This window comes from Chinchilla lanigera, unplaced genomic scaffold, assembly GCF_000276665.1.
Source record: "Chinchilla lanigera isolate Chin_1 unplaced genomic scaffold, ChiLan1.0 scaffold00126, whole genome shotgun sequence".
Classification (NCBI taxonomy): domain Eukaryota; kingdom Metazoa; phylum Chordata; class Mammalia; order Rodentia; family Chinchillidae; genus Chinchilla; species Chinchilla lanigera.
Genome location: NW_004955527.1, coordinates 2816208 through 2833169, shown reverse-complemented (window position 1 = coordinate 2833169; position 16962 = coordinate 2816208). Strand labels below are relative to the sequence as shown.

Below are 16962 nucleotides of genomic sequence, written 5' to 3'. Positions count from 1 at the left end.
CGTTCCTCCTTGTAAAATGAGTATCACAGGTATCTTGTTACAGCAACAGAAGGCAGACTAATACACATCCCAGTGAAGAAAACAGAATAAACAAACAAGTAGATGCTCTAATATTTTTCAAAATTGAATGACCTTTGGGGGGCTTATTTCTGAAAGGACAATGAAAGTAGCATGTCCTCAGGTAACTGAGAAAGCAGACAGCTGCCTTGACAATGGAGCTGACTCATCCACGAGCACCTTCTTGTTGATCTGAGCCCCATTTTGCAATTAGCTGGAGAAAATTCTTTCCAGTCATCCTCCCACTTCAGAGCCTTCCTGAGCCACATCTTGCCCAGGTCCATGCACAAGGGTGAATGAACCTCCCAGATCTTTACGTCTGTGTCAGCAGGTCACAGTCTGAGTACTATTTAAAGTGGCCAGCAATGTCTGGAAAATTGTTTCTCACCCAGGAATCATCCAGAAATAATTACTCTGATTTATCACCCTGTTGCCTTCTCCCTCCACACGGGATATTTTATAGCATAACATCTCTGAGCTAGAGGATGCTGTTGATTTGTCTCCAAATCAAATTTTGTCTGCTCACATTATAGGTCCGTAAATATTCTACTGTCACCCGAACACCCAGCTAGCAGCGTAAGCCATGTGGCAGGTTGATTTATTGTTCTGATTACTTTATATATTCTCCCCAGTCCCCAGAAAGAATGTACGTAATGATTTGCTCTCAAAGATCTTCGATCTGCTACAGTACCCCTAGGAAACGCTCACCTCCATGTAGTCTATGCCACCCGTGCTAATTAGCAGACAGGTTATTATCTCGAAGCAATCACTCTTCCTAGCACTATTAACTTTCTTATGATCCGATGCCCACTTTATTACACAGCATAACAGGCAATAAACATCCTGGGATTTATGCCAATTATAGACAATATGGGTATTTATTTTGGTAATGAAAGTAACAAAAAGGTTTGAAAACTCTTTGGAGTGGCTCCACAGTCTGAAATCCTAAAGCGCTGATAATACTTATATTGAAATATTTTATATCTGTCAGGCAGCAGTGAAATCTTTAGGAGACATCATTTCTCTAAGACTGTCTTTCATGCCTTGCCTGGGATACCAGGCAAACAAAAGCATCAAGCTAAGGACTAACAACATTTTAAAAAGATACATCCCAAGTACCTTTCAAGGGAAAGTTGCATTTATTTCCCTAACAGAGAGCAGGAAGAATTCTTTTCACTCAAATCTTGTAAAACAAATATGCAATGTATAGACTTCGGGCAGGTGGAAGACAGTAGCCAGGGGCTGGGGAGATAGCTCAGTGGCATAGTGTCTGCCTGGCAAGCACAAGGTTCAGGGTTCGATTCCCAGTACCACAAAAAAAAAAGGCGGGGGAAGAGACAGCAGCTTGTGGCCTCTGTCTCCCAGCACCTCTTCTTTCGGGTCTCGGGTGCCCCCGAGAAAAATAAAGTGGGACCTCCTCGAGTGTCATAGACTCTAAACCATGACGATGTGTGAAATGAGTTCAGTCAACTGTCCAACCAGTTAATTCTACCATCAAGAAATAATCACGAATTTCAGGTACAGAAAGCAGGAACAAGGACTACGAGCGCCACCTGGTGGCAAGGTACGAGAATCCACGTTATCTGAGCTTGCTCCCCGCCCCCATCGGGTTCCTACCTTGCTTAGGAGGTGACGAAATTAACAGGGACGCTTGCGCTTCCTCTCAACAGCAACCGCACTGGGGCTTCAATGAGTCTAGACACGATTTACAAATGCACACAAAAATATCAATCTTTCCTTCTTCCCCAGATAGGCAAGAGAGGCTAGAGCTAAAACACACAGTGGAACAATCCTAGCTAGTATCTATGTCATGCACTTTCAGGTACGCTAACGTCTTCAGATACTTTCAACAATCCTGTGAGATCAGGACACGAATGCATTCACAGAGTGTAAAAGAGAGGCTGAGTTTAACGTGCTCCTGTCATTCACACAACTGCGAGGCAGCCGAGGTAGAATTAGAGGGTGGTGGTCTGGCTCTAGAGCCCACGCTATGCGTTGCAGCTGCCAGCTCTTCGTGCCGGACGCTAAAGCCATATGCTAGGGTGGAAGGACCTGGAACCAGGCACCTAAAGTCTGGATTTGGGTCAGAACTTCCCCTCTGACCCTCTGGTATCCTAAGCAACGACCCCACCCCTCTGAGTCTTGCTGTCCTCACTTGCAAAACAGGGACAGTCACGGGGACATCATCCTGGGACGCTGTGAAGCTCCACTGAGGGAGATGCGTCTGTAAGAGGCCCTCGAAGGTTCTAGAATGTTCCGTGAGATACATCTGGAACTTTGCTCCGTGCCCAGTCCATGCTGGCTGATGGGAAACTGAGGCTGGACTGTCGATGACTGAGTGTCTCAGGTTACAAAGGAAAAAGTGGCCCCTGAAGGAACAGGCCCTCCCCCGCCCCTTCTACTCATTAAAACAAAAACTCACAGCTTCTCCAATGCCCCAGCCAAAGAACAGGCAGAATCTCTGGGCAGCTTTGGGAAGGAACTAGATGGCTCAGCGGAACCAGTGTCCTCTGACTGTGTGCTGCCTCTTCCCACAGATCAGCGCCCTTCAGAAGGGCTACAGCCAGGTGCTGTGCCAGACCCTGTCTGAGCGGAACTCAGAGATCGCATCCCTGAAGACTGAGGGGGAGAACTTGAAGAGGGACAACGCCATCACAGCAGGTGAGCAGTGTGGGAGCTGGGCCCTAGTACTGCCCCTCCAGCGCTAAGTCTGTGGCCCGGGCAGACATCACCAATCGATCACTGTGCTTTTGTTCCCCAAATGTGGACAGAGTCTTGAGTTCTTCTCAGTGTGGCCCTGTAGGCAGCACCATCAGTGAGTAAGAGTTTATCCTTGGGCTGGGGAAATAGCTCAGCAGCACAAGCGCCTGCCTGCCAAGCACAAGGTCCTGAGTTCGATCCCCAGTACCAAAAAAAAAAAAGTTTATTTTGGGGGTAAGTTTAGCTGCCATTTCCAAGTGTGGGCTGGACTCAAAGTCAGCCCGACAGCACTGTGTGAGCAAACGTGCTCTCTTAGCCAGAGGCTGGCTGAACACTGACCATGGGAGGAAGAGCACAGGACACCGTGTGGCTGGGTGGTCCTAGCACCCAGATGCAAACTAGAGTGAGCAAAGTGACGAATCACTGACTGCATCTTACCCACTCTCCTACTGTTCTTGGGCCCCAGGGAAGATGTTTTGCTGACTGATCAGCAGAGGGAGTTTGATGCTAAGAGCTTGGGTAGGAGGCAGCCAGCTCCTGACCCACCCTTGCGAGGGACAGCAGTACTTAGCCTGGATCCAGCCAGCACATTTACTGGGCACCCACCAGGTACCAGGCACTGTGCTAGGCGCTGGAGCCACCATCAAGATTGCTATGCTCAGCCAGGTTTAGTAGCATGCACCTGTAATCCCACCTCTCTGAGAGGCTGAGGCAGGAGGATCACAAGTTTGAGCCAAGCCTGGGCAACTTAGCAAGACCCTGTTTCAAAATACAAAATGAAAAAGGGCTGGAAATGTAGCTCAGTGCAAAGGTCCTGGGTTCAGTTAGTTTAGCTCTAGACTGAAGGCCACTGTGGTCCCGCCTAACAAAGTTTAAAGGCATGCCCCAAAGAAGTCAGCCTGTATCTAAGAAACTATGTCCTGGAACAAAGCTCATTTTTATAATGAATTCTCCTTATTACACAAACCTGTTTGGTTAATACCACATCCCCCAAAAATGGGATGAATGTTTTTCCAAGAAAGAGCCATATGAAATGATCTGACACCATAGTGTGTCCACACCCATCTTTCCACTTTTCCTCAAAATAATATAATAGCATATTAGTTATTAGTGTAGTCCCAAAATTCAGTGGATAAAACAACAGATACTCATGACCTCACTCAGTTTCTGTGATTCAAAAACTTGGTTCTGGCTCAGGATGTCACAAAGGCTGCAGTCAAGATGATAGTTTGTCATAGGTGGCTTTTATCAGATTGAGGTAAAGTCCATCTATTCTGATTTGCTGTAGGGTTTTTATCGTGAGTGAGTGCTGGACTTTGTCAAAAGCTTTTTCTGCATCTATTGAGATGATCATGTGATTCTTGTCTTTGGCTCTGTTGATGTGCTGTATTATATGTATTGATTTGTGTATATTGAACCATCCCTGCATTCCTGGGATGAGTCCCACTTGGTCATGGTGTACAACCTTCTTGATGATTTGCTGCATTCTATTAGCTAGTATTTTATTCCCTTTTGGATACTTTTCCAGAAGAACTGAAAACATACCACAGCGATATATGTGCACCCACGTTTATAGCAGAGAAATTTGTAATAGCTAAATCTTGGAAACAACCCAAATGCTCATCAACTGAGGAATGGATACAAAAGATGTGGCATTTTTATACAATGGAGTATTACTCAGCTATAAAAAAGATAAACTCGAAGCTTGTATAGGCAAATGGATGCAACTGGAGACTATACTCATAAGTGAAATAAATCAGACTCACATGTGTAAACATCATATTGCCTCCCTAGTGTAAGAACCTGAAGGAGTAAATAAAATCTGAAAGGTACAATAGATATTGTGAAAGAGAAAGACACTGCTTAAAGGAAAGAACAACAGGGACGAGGGAAAAGAGAAAAGAAAGAAAGGAGCAAAGGGAAAATATATATATACACAAGAAAGCTGAGATAATCATACTACTAATTTCTGTTGGTTTATTGAAAGGAACAGCTAATGTTTAATTGTTTGGTCAATCCTACATGCCTGTATCTGGTTATCTGAGTAACCACTTTGAGGGCCTTTCCCTAAGGCTGCTTGAGGGTCCTCAGGCCATGGCAGCTGAGATTTCAGACCACTTCTTAGCTCAATATGTGGTAGAGATGGGTTCCAAACCAGGATGAGAGTGAATCCACCCACCCACCTCATCCTAGCATCCAGGATACGCTGGCAGCCCCAAGGTGCCCTCCTCGTCCTTCTTGGCCTCTGCGCTGCCAGGCCTCTGCTCCCCAGCCCAACGCGTTTCCCTCTTGTTGACCCTGAGAGACCTGCACCCACGAGGGCTCCTGTAGGCAGCACCCACGGCGACACCACTGACTTCCGATTCTCCCTGAGACTTCCGGCGACGGTCTGTGGATGTCGGTCTCAGTCCTGTTCCAGTCTCTGGGATGACCAGAGACAGCTCCTCCCTCAGGGCCAGCGTTGTCCTCAAGCTCGCTGATAGCAGCTGGGATGATGGCAGCGTTCCCACTGCCTCTTGATCTTTTTTTTTTTTTTTTTTTTTTCAAACAGAGAAAGTGACATCTTTGCAAAAAGACATGTTAGCACGGACTGAGCAAGTTCAACAGCTAAAAGAGGAAGTAAATCAACTAAAGAATCAGAACAAAGAAAAAGAGCACCAGCTGGAGGCGCTGGGCTCCAGAGTGAGTGTCCTGGGGCTCTGTGTCTTGTTGCAGTGATGTGACACACTCATTTCATTGATCTTGGGCCCTGATTTTAAATGTCATTGCCTCCGGGAGGCTGGACCCAGTGCCCAGGGCATAAGAAGGTAGCTCAGGGTGAGCCAACGCCTAAAATATCCCCTACAAAAGTCAGAAACAGGTGAGCACATTCTTTGCAGCTTTTCAGAGCTAGCACAAGATGGACCCCAACCCAGCAAACATTTCCTAATACCTGGCATAAACGTGTTTCTTTAATCTAGCAACAAGCCCGCCTATACACATGCATTTCCGTGGCCAGGCTTCCTATTAGAGTAGAATGGCCCCTGCTGCTTACGCAGATGATCACAGGGGCGTCCCTTGTCCGTTACCACCTTCAGAGTAGAGAACGCGGGTCTAAAAGCCTTTGGGCATCTGTGTGTGAGCAGAACCTTGGGAAACGCTCTGGGGCCAAAAAGGGACCCTGGAACCGCTCTGCTCCCCATGCACGGCCTGCAACAGTGGCTCTTTCTTTGCTGTCCTTCCCCCCCACCCCCCGCACAGTGCTCGGCCCTCAAAGAAGAGTTAAAAAAGGAAGGTGCCCAGAAGGAGCACAGGGAATCCCAGGAGAAGGAATTAAAATGCTGCAAAACCGTGAGTTGGACCTCCTGACTCACAGGCACACACAGGAAGTTAGACCTTGACCCTGGCGCCCTGGTGGGAACCATGGCCGTCCCTGCAGAAGGCTCAGGCGCTTTGTGTCTGTTCTCAAACCTAGTCTTAGGATCCTGTGGCCGCTGCCTCCTCTACCCCAACAAAGGGACGCCTGATGCACTCTGGCTGGGTTGAGTTCGCTGTCTCCCTCATGGGTTCCCCCAGGGCTGGGCAAGGACAGGGAGAGTGGTGGGGATAGGAGCTGCTCGAATTTCACCCTGCTGAGGCTGGGGATATAGCTCAGTGGCACAGTGTGTGCATGGCTCAGAGCAAACATGAGGTGGATTCCAACCCAGCAAACAATTCCAAATACCCGGTATACCTTGCCTAGGAAGCACAAGGTCCTGAGTTCGACTCCTGGCACCAAAAAAAAAAAAATCACCCTGCTTCCTCCCCCTGGCCCTGGTGTTCCCAAGCTTCTCTTCCCCCATCTGTGTGAGCAGAGCCATGGGCACTGCAGCAGGCACAAACTCCTTCCGCAAGGACTTTGGCACTGGCATCAATGTCACACCAAATCATAAAAAAACGAAGTCCAGAGTTATCACTCACCTTATACCAAAGGCAACCATAAACACGAGGAAAATGTGACCTGTACTGAAGTGTTTGAGCCAGGTGTGGTAGTGCACACCTATAATCTCAGCCCTCAGGAGGCTGAGGCAGGAGGATCACCACAAGTACAAGGCCAGCCTGGGCTCCATGGTGAGTTCAAGGGTAGCCTGAATAACATAGAGAAACCCTGTCTCAAAAAACCAATACTAGTAATAATAATGAAAACTAAAATAAAATCTTTGTTCCCCACACTGCCCGATCCCTTCATACATACACGTATCTCTCCAGCTGTGCTCTTCCATTTCTTGGGAAGCACCGCACCCTGAATGCAAGGAGGAAGCCTGTTCTTCTCATGCCCGGACAGTTCCTCTCTCTGCCTCTGCAGAAAAAGGAAAATTTTCATTTCCTCAAATAGTTGGCCCTTATTGAGGTCACTCTCAAAAACATACCCCAACCCGAGGGCAGGGACTTGTGCGTGTAATCCCCGCTTCTCTGAGGCCAGCCTGGGCAACTCAGTGAGACTCTTCCTCAAAATCAAATATGAAAAGGTCTCGGGGTGAAGCTCAGGGGTAGAGTGCTTGCCTGGCATGTGGAAGCCCCAGGTTCCATGTCCAGTACTATTTTTTACTATTTATCTCCCAGAAAGAAGGGACTCTCATGACTTTATGGGTAGTTCGTAGGGTCTAATCCAGCACCTGTGCTGATTTCCAAAGAAGCTACGTGTATTTTCCTTCACTCGGCACTTGAATGTATTCATGGTGGGGGGAGTCTGCTTTGCCTACAGAGGTGGAATCCACAGGGGGAAGGAAGTGAATAAGGCTCAGTTTCCCCTTACCAGCTGGTGAGAGGGGGTTCCAAGGACCCTGGCCTTCACAGAGTCTGCTGTGCTCCAGGGAAGCTGACTTCACTGTGGTTGGAACTTTTCCAGCAAATCCAAGATATGGAGAAAGAAATAAAGAAGCTCAGGGAGGAGCTGAGGAAGAGCTGTTCTGAGCAGAACACCATCTCCAGGACTCTGCGGGAAAAGAGCAAGGTAGGTGGCGCCCTGGGGACCTAGCAGCTTCCCCCAGCCCAGGCTCCTGCCCGCTCCCCCACAGCGACCCCGTGTGGTCGAGGCTGGTATTTACCCCAACTATCCTGACAAAGGCGATCACCTTTGTTCATGAAGTAGATAAAGAAGTTCACATAGATAAAGCAGACACTGCAGGACTTTATTCGAGAGCTGACTCCAAAGCTCCTGTGTGTAACCACAACTCTAGACACTGCCTTCCAACACTACTTGCTTTTTCCTTACTGAGACCCACCCCCACCTCCAGATCCTAGTGGGTTTCCTGTTGCTTATTTTCATATCCCTCCCCACTCTGGGGGGAAAAAAAAACCTTACTTAGGGACAGTAGACTTGTCCTGTCCACCACAGTGGACACTAGCCACACTGAGCTATTAAAATTTTAAATAAAAGTAAATAAAATAGCTAGGCATGGTGGTACACCCCGCTACTCCCAGCACTCTGGGAAGCTGAGGCAGGAGAATCCTAAAACAAACAGGAAAATCCTAAAACTAAAGCAAATAGCACTTCACAAGTTAAAATGCACACTGGACAAGAGGTCCTGCCACCATGGTACACTGAGTCTTATTGATTAAAGCTTGCAAAAAAAAAAAAGTGGACCAGACATAGTAGGCTTGACAGAAATAACTAACACAAAAAATAACTGATAGTGGAAAGCACAGTAAAATTTGATATTGACTGAAACTTGAGAGAAGAACCAAACATCCTCCAAAATGTTTAGATGTGCTAAATATAACCTGGGGGGCAGGAAGAAGCCTTAGTAGAAATGAGGGTCACAAAATAAAATGCATGATGAAAAAATAAATAAATAAATAAAATGAAATGCATGATGACAAAGCTATATGCCTGGTTTAAAAAATTGATAGACACCAGAAAACTTGTGGGTGAATCAAATAATATTTGTAAAATTTACCCAGAAAAAGAAATTTTCCAGATAAAAATAATTTCAAGAAAATAAAAATGGAAATGGAAACATTAGAAAATCTCCTATACCACTGGCTTAATGAACTTCATTCTGTAAAATACCTTCTCAGTGAAAATGAATTAACTTCTCATTAAAATAGCTGTGGTCATAAGCATGGACTCAAACTGCCCCTTGGGATATAAATTTATCTCTAAACAAGGCTTTAGCTATATTCCACAAGTCTTAATGTGTGGTATTTTCATTATTACTCAGATTAAAATTATTTTCCAATTTCCCATTGTGATTTCTTCTTTGACCCATGGGTCTATTTCCTAATTTCTACATACATGAAGATTTTCTGATTAGCTTTTCTTATTGACTTCTAGCTTAATTGCTCTGCAGTTAGAGAACATCCCCTATGTGATTTCAACCCTTTGATATTAGTTGAGACTTGCTTTATTACCTGCATTGGGCATCATTGTTTCACATGTACATTTGAAAGGCACATACATTCTGTACTCATTGGGTGAAATATTGTATATATGTCCATTAAGTCAGGTTTGTCAATGATGTTCAAAACAGAAATGATCTTATTGGCATTTTTTTGTCCATGTTCTGTCAAGTCACTAAGAATGGCATTTTAAAAATACCATCATGATTGTAGATTTGTGTATTTCCTTTTTTAGTATTGCCAGTTTTTTGCTTTCTAAGTTTTGAGGCTATGTTACTAGGTGCATATAACTTTATCTTTTTAATACTTCCTACTGAATCAAACTGTTGACCCTCGTGAGATGATCCTCTTCATCTCTAGCACTGTTTTCCCATTAAAGTCCACTCTGTCGTTAATACAACTCCACCAACTTGTCTAGCTTTCTTTTGATTAGAGTTTTGTCATTTTTCATACTGTTTCTGTCAATCTTTAAGTTTAGATGTATCTTTTGTTAATAGCACATAGTTTTTACAAAGACCCATTTCACAATCTTTGTCTTCTAATCCACTTACATGTAGTGTAATACCTGGGGTACTGGGGTTTAAATTTACCTTCTTGCTCAGTGCCCAATGTACCAACTATGCTTTGTTCCTTTTTCTCTCCATTCTTGCCTTCTTTTGAGTTGATAGTTTCTTATCATCTCATTTACCCCTAATTTAGCTCAGACATTTTTCACTTTTTTGACACCTTTTAGTAATAGTAAGACAATAGCATGCATTTGTGACTTACCAAAGTCCAGTACTTACTGAGTTTTTCACTCTTTTACTATTCTTTTAGTGTGATCCCAAAGATTATAGCACACATTTTCAACTTACCAAAATCCAGTATTCACCAATGAGTCTGCCTTCCTCCTGGATGACACAGTGACCTTAGGCAGTGATGCTTTGGGTAACTTCACTTACCCCGCACAGACCTGTATGCCCTCGTTGTCATCTTCTAAACTTTGCATTTGAAACCCCAAATGACATAATTGATTATATTAATATCTTAACGTACTAAATAATGTTAACATTTCATAATAAAATATTAATAATTGTAATAATACTTTATACATCCCGTGTCCATATCTGCACACTGACCGTGCCTTTTCTATGTCTCTGATCAGCTGCTTAGGATCATTTTCCTTCTAAAAGACCGTGCTTTTGTGTTGCCCTTCCGTGTGACCCTGCTGATGACGAGTCTCTTGGGGGAGCGGTGTCTAAAATATCTATTTTAACCTTCATTCTTGAAACCTGATTTGACCAAGTATTGAACTGTGTCCTTCATCATGTTATAGATAGCACTAAGTACTATTACGATTTACAGAAGCCCCAAAAGCCTCCTGTGTTTCAAGGTGATTGGACTCCCGGTGCTGTAGCTGACTGGCTGCCAGGAGGCAGGGTGTGGCTGGAGGGGTCCCTGGGATGGTGACCTGGCAGGGTGGATTCTTGTCCCTGCTCCTCCCTTCCCTCTCCACTTCCTGGCTGCTACGGATGAGCGGCTGTCCTGCACCCAGACCGGTCCACTTGCTGTTCATGCCTTGGCCTGAAATGTGAGCCCAATAATCCTCTCCTTTACGTTGTGGGTGTCGGGTGTTGTGTCGCAGCACCGAGAAAGTGGCTAAGACAAATACATCATTCTGTTGTCTTCCAGGCCCATTGTTTATTTATTTATTTATTTGTTTGTTTATTTATTTTAATGGTACCAGAAATCGAACTCAGGACCTAGAGCTTGCCAGGCAGGCGCTTGTGCCGCTTAGCTATACCCCTGAGCCCCCATCGTTTCTATTTAGAGGTAAAAGCTCTAAACCTGACTATTGTGCTGCTGTGATCTTCTTTCCTCTGGCTGTTTTTAAAGATTTTTCTGTTCCTTTGGCGTAGAGCAGTTTTGCCATGATTTCTGTAGGCGTGGACTCACTTTTATTTATCTTGTTTGGAATTCACCTGTGTTCTGGAACCTTGTTGGGCTTGGTGTTTTTCCTTAGTTTTGGAGCTTGGGCTTTGCACTGCAGAGGCAGCAGGGAGGCTCCTGAAGGCCTCTGAACAAGGGATTGATGTGATTAAGTGTGCGATTAATTGTAATGGCAGAAGCCAGGGCCATGATTGTTCGTGTTCCAGGCATGACGCCAGGCGTTTATCTCATTCCATCTTCCCATCAGCTGTCTGATCTAGACACTGGCATGCCTACTTTACAGATGAGGGAGTGAGGGATGAGATAAAGGATCAGAGGCCAGGGACAAACCCAAGCCCCGCAGTGGGGAAGGAAGGGGCTGTGCCAAGACCGGAAGCCGGGTTTCCTGAGTCCGGTTGCTGGGGCATCGCCTCTGGGCGCACAAGGTGACTGAACTGGAGAAGAAAGAAAATTGAAAACTCAATTCCTCCATAGCTTTGCTTAAATAAAATACCTTTTATTTAAAAATAAAACTTAAAATTCAGAACCTCTGCTGAGCAAGAAGGTCAGTCTAAGCCCCAGTATGCCTCTAGCCATGTTTCAGGTGTTCAGCGGGCGGATGTGGCCAGTGGCCACCCCGCCAGACGGCACGGACCCTACTCATCTGCACGTCGTCGTGGAACGCTCAGCCCGGTGGCCCTGAGTAGCGCTTCTCACCGGCCAAGGCTTCTCAGTGCCCAGCCAGGCAGGAGCGCAGTAAACCCAGGACTGACGTGCTGAGAAGGTCCTACTCCCACAGGGACGGAGGAATAGGATGGCGGGGTGGCCGTGCTGAGTGTGACAGGTGGAGCAGGGTGGCAGCGGCAATGGCTCTGGGCGTGGGGCTGGGGACCAGGGAGGCTGTGCATTAAGATGAGCAGCAAGGAGCAGCTCCAACAGCGGCCTCCGGCTCCACAGCCTTCAGAAACACCTGCCAGATAGAAGCCAGGTGTGCTCAAGCTGGAGGGATCACATGGGGGGAGCTGAGGCCCGAGAGGCCAGCTGGCTTTTCCAGCTAATGTCCATACCAGAGCTCTTGGCTGCCGACAGTGCTCAGAAGAAAGCTCTGAAGGGCTTACATGCGTTGGGCTTGGGTGTTATTTTGTTTGTTTTTTGCACTTTGCACTGAGCTACACCGCCAACCTCCTTTTATACATTTTAAAACAGGGTCTCACTAATTTACTAAGCTGCCCAGCCTGGGCTCAAAACTTACAATCCTCCTGCCTCAGCCTCCCAGAGTGCTGGTATTACAGTCATGCGCCACCACATCCAGCTTGTCTGGGGTTTTTTATTACATTGTGTCCCCTCCCAGCACCCTAAGAAACAGTTTGTGAGGTTCTTTCAACACAAAATCCTTTCACAGGGGCGAGTTCGCCTCATTTCAGGGCAGTGCCAGAGCCCTGGCTCAGACGATGCTCACAAAATACTGTTCAGAACTGAATTGTGAGGCTGCAGGGCTGCAGGAGGGCCAAGAGGGGGCAGCAGCGAGCACTCCCTGCTCAGCTAGCATAGACCGCAAGTGAGGGCGTAAACAGGCCGGGTTCTGCCCTTCGCACCTTCCTCTGCAGGGTGCAGTTCCTTCATGGCCGGTGCTTAGCTTCCACTGCTGACTCTGCGAAAAGCAGTAATAACAAAAAGATAGAACAGTAAACCCAAGTGTAACCCGCCCCGAGGCCCTCATCGCCAGCACCTCAGGGTGTTAGAATAAAGTTGCATAGCAGACATTCCTGGCCACCGGTTTCCATGATACCCAGTTTGGATTCCTAACACAGGCACAGGGCCCTGACCAAGCCCCAGCACCATTCTAAACATTCTCCTGAAGACCTTACAGGCCTCTTTGTCCTCCAGTGAAGTGACTCTCCCAATGTCGCACTCCTTGCTAGGGACAGCGCCATGATCTGAGCCCAGGGGAGGAAGAACGTGGTCCACCAGGGGGCCCCAGCCTCCACCCGTGCCACCATGTGACCCCTGCCAATGGGGCTGCAGCTGTCCCTACCCCACTGGGACGCCCCCGGCCATTAGACGTCCTGGGGGAAGTTCCCCAGGGTGCATTACCGCCGCATTAGCAGCGAGCCCGTGCTTTCATCGTCCTTTCAGGTTGAAGAGAAACTTCAGGAGGACTCCAGGAGGAAATTGCTTCAGCTGCATGAAATGGGGAACAGAGAGAGCCTCATTAAGATCAATTTGGAAAGGGCAGTAGGTCAGGTAGGCGGGTCCAGAGCCCCTTCCTTGGCCTGCGTTCCCCAGGCGGCCAGCCAGGTGCGTTGGAAGAGGAGGAAGGCTGAGGCAGGAGGGTGGGTGTGGCCTACCTCTCCCCTAATCTCACTGCCGGGGGTCTCTGTGGCTGCCCAGGCCAGTGGACATCGCTGAAGAGCTCTCTCTCCTGCTGGAAGGCTCCTCACTAAGACCCGACCGAGCGGCCCCGCCTGGCCCCACACCTGCCCCCACACCTGCCCCAGCCCCAGGTCCCCGGGGGTGTCTCCAACAACTCTCTCCCTAGCACTGAGTCTTGATTTGACCACCATCTTTCGTACCCTGAGACCCCAGCAGATATCACCGTTAGTGTCCACAAGAAAATGACACTTTGCTTAATAAAGCGAACCCCAGTGCCCAGAGTCCTTGCTAGAGAGAGGGGGAAACTGCCGAGTAAGCCCTGACCTGGCTGGGCAGAGGCACCGTCTCTCAGAGGCTCTGGCCCAAGATGGCCGGTGGATGGCCCAGTGCCCAAGGCCCAGCCCCGAGGACGGAACATGCAGAAGAGATGTGACTGACGTCTCAAGCTACCCCTCAGAATACAGCTCGCCACAGGTGGCCCACTTTGGGTGCTGTGCAGGGGCCTCTCCTAGTGATGACAGCTCCAGGGATCCATAGAACGTGTGTGCACGCGCGCGCACACACGTGTGTGTGTGTGTGTGTGTGTGTGTGTGTGTGTGTGAAAGAGAGAGAGAGAGCTTTTTATTTCCGGGAGGGTGGGTCTACCATGTCACTCTTTGGATCTCAGAAGGGCTGTGAACCCCCTAAAGGATAAGAATCACAGCCCTCAAAGGACACCCCTGCCCTCCAGCCACATGCCTGAAGCCCTTCCACTGGCTGTTGTCCCGTGTAAACTAGGCTGTGGGACCAGGGCTTTGTCCTCACGCCCCCATGAGAGGCGCACACAAGTTAAATAAAAATGCCAACTATTGGGCCAAGGGTCAAGCCTCCTCAGTACACATGCATCACTGTCACACACACACACACACACACACACACACACACACACCCCGTGTCATTTCTCCTGAAGTCTTCCAGCCCATTGTCACAGGCTACCTGGACAACCCCTGGGCAGCTCTCTCTCCTTCCCGGTCCTCTGCACCCTCCAGTACACACCTGACCCAAGGAATGACCTTTCCCCCCTGCCCAAGGGCCAAGGTCCTCGTTATGGCTCTGGGCAGAGGTCACCAGGGAGGACCCTGAGGCTCCTCCAGCCCTGTCTGCCACCAGGCTCTTCCTGCCCAGCCCCGCGCCCTGTCTGACATCCTGCCCCGCCCAGCCCACTGACTCCAACACGGAGCCCACAGTCCGGGAGCACCTGCCCGTCCCTCCCTCCGTCCCAGGCAGTGGCTCCCTACAGTGGCCTTGGGTGACCATCGTTCACAGGGCCTCCCCAAATAGCCAACTCCTCGGTCAGCTGGGACCTGCCCTGGGGCTGCCTGCTGTCACCCTGATCTGCTTCTGGCCAGGGGACCTCAGACTCGTCCTTAGAGCCTTCACCATCTCACTCCTCAGTTGCTCAGAGCTCCCATGCACTGTAAGCTCCTAGGTCTTGGACCCCTTGACTTCTCCCTTGGTTCAGCGGCCCTTTGGATCCCTCCAGGGCTTTGGGTTGGTCTTTAGTGACCACGTCTTCCTAGCAGACCACGAACACAGCCAGCCAAGGGCAGCCACGCAGGTCAATCCCAGAGACAGCGGATCTTTGTCTCTGCCTTCAGATGGAGTCCAGCGCCTTAATTCTGCGCACCCTGACTATGGCCCTGCCCTGAACCCACCCACCTTCCCCTGTAACACCAGCACACGGCAGGCACCCAACGCCAGCCACTGGGACTGACACAGCGGCGCCTGACCTCAACAGGTGTTTCTGTATCCAGTTACCCAGTGGACACTTGCTGAGTGACTCCTCCATCCCAGGCCATGTCCAAGGCTCTGGGGATACAGAGATGGCAATGATGGACAGTGTCTTTGGGACGTTTGTGGTCTAGGACACAGAATGGCAGAAGAGAGATCATTCTGTTCCCAGGCACCTGTGCTGATGACATGATTTACTTGGGCTGACAGCTTCAATGTTTATTTCACAGTCTGGTGCCGACTTAGCAATTATAGACAAGCTCCAGGCCCCGACTTCCCATTGGATAATTGGCAGCAAGTGGCCCTGCCAATGGCCTGAGATGCGTGTGCTCGGCGCCATGTGCCTGGGCTGGGCTGGGCCGCGCAGGCTGCCTGCAGAGTAATTAAAACCTGCTGAGTTCTTTCCTTCTGCGGAGCGTGAAGGTTTTGATAACACAGAATGACCATTAAGGCATGCGGGACTTTCTTTCCCAAAGCCCGTGATGGAAATGCCACCCACTCCTCTGCCTGTACCCCGCAAACCCCAGCTGACCTGTCACCACCCCCTTTTGTGTCACAGCTGGAGCATTTCCGAAGCCAGGTCATCAAGGCCACCTATGGACGAGTGAAGCCATTTCCGGACAAGCCTATCACTGACCAGCAGGTTCGTGTGGTTTTCTTACTATGAGGTTCCTTTGCTTCCTCTTTTTTTTTTTTCTTTTTTTTTATTAGTATGTGTTTGCAAGACACAGTAGATACATTCATCACTCATTGGGGGGAATATATATATATATAGGATCAAGAATACATATATGTAGAATCTTGATCCCTTTTAATTCCCATCCTTTCCCCTTCACATCCCTGAATCTCTTCCCATCCGTCCAGAAAACCAACTCTTGGATTCACTGATCCTTTGCGTTGTTTTTTTGGTCTCAATTCCTTCAATCTCCACTCGGATCTTCATTTCTTTCCTTGTATTAATTTCAGTTTTGGTTCTTTTCTCTCTGGGACCTCCAGTTGCATCATTAGGCTATTTACTGGGGATCGCTGTATTCTTTTGAAGTGTGCATTTATGGCTGTAAACTCGCCTCCTGGAAACGCTTTGATCCTGTCCCATAGGTTTTGCTGTATGGTGCTTCCATTGGCCTTTGGTTCTAGGAACTTTTTGTATTTCTTCTCAGTTTTCTTCTGTGATCCACTGATTATTCAATAATGTATTCATCTCCGTGCGTTTGCATGCTTACGTAAATACAAAAGAGTTTAAATAACCCCCTGTGTCGTATGGGGTCACAGCAGAATGAAGCTCGAAATCAACAGCAAACGGAAACGACACAAACGCACTCTTCTTTGGAGATCTGGATGCCAGACCCTGGGAGCATATGTTTCTGTTTTTGTTGGTGGCACATATTTTTCACACTGTTGCTGCACCATAAAGATTTGTTTTGATTTTATGGGATTTCCTGGCTTTTAAAGTAAAAGCCAGTTAAATTCCCATGAAATGTTCCTATGAAAACCAAGTTCAGCTGGGCAGGCTCACGTCTGGCCCCCAGACCCACACGTTGAAGCTCTATTAGCCCCGTGAGCAAAGGGGCGGCCTCGCCTTGGTGCAGGTGCCCTGCTTGCTCCTGCTGGGGAGAGGAGGCAGTGGCGGTGAGGCCGGGCCTCCGCGGTGATGACGGGTCACCTTTCTGGTCTTCCAGGACTCTTGCCTTTCCCTGGGTCAGAGCACAGGTAAGAGACCACGTGCGGGCTGCTCTCCAGACAGGTGCAGGGGACCCGGCCTGTTCGTGTGCCACCCTCACAGCGACCAATGCA

General features: G+C 48.3%; 1 protein-coding gene across 1 annotated transcript in view; it reads left to right on the top strand.

Moving 5' to 3' along the window:
• The window catches only part of Fhad1 (forkhead-associated (FHA) phosphopeptide binding domain 1), a gene marked incomplete in the record, with an annotated part of 122506 nt that overhangs the window by 45966 nt on the left and 59578 nt on the right, over window positions 1-16962 (top strand). The window contains 6 exon segments of the mRNA XM_013507414.1: window positions 2595-2718; window positions 5309-5439; window positions 5998-6087; window positions 7625-7729; window positions 13162-13269; window positions 15728-15811. Coding sequence (XP_013362868.1) covers window positions 2595-2718; window positions 5309-5439; window positions 5998-6087; window positions 7625-7729; window positions 13162-13269; window positions 15728-15811 — 642 coding nt within the window.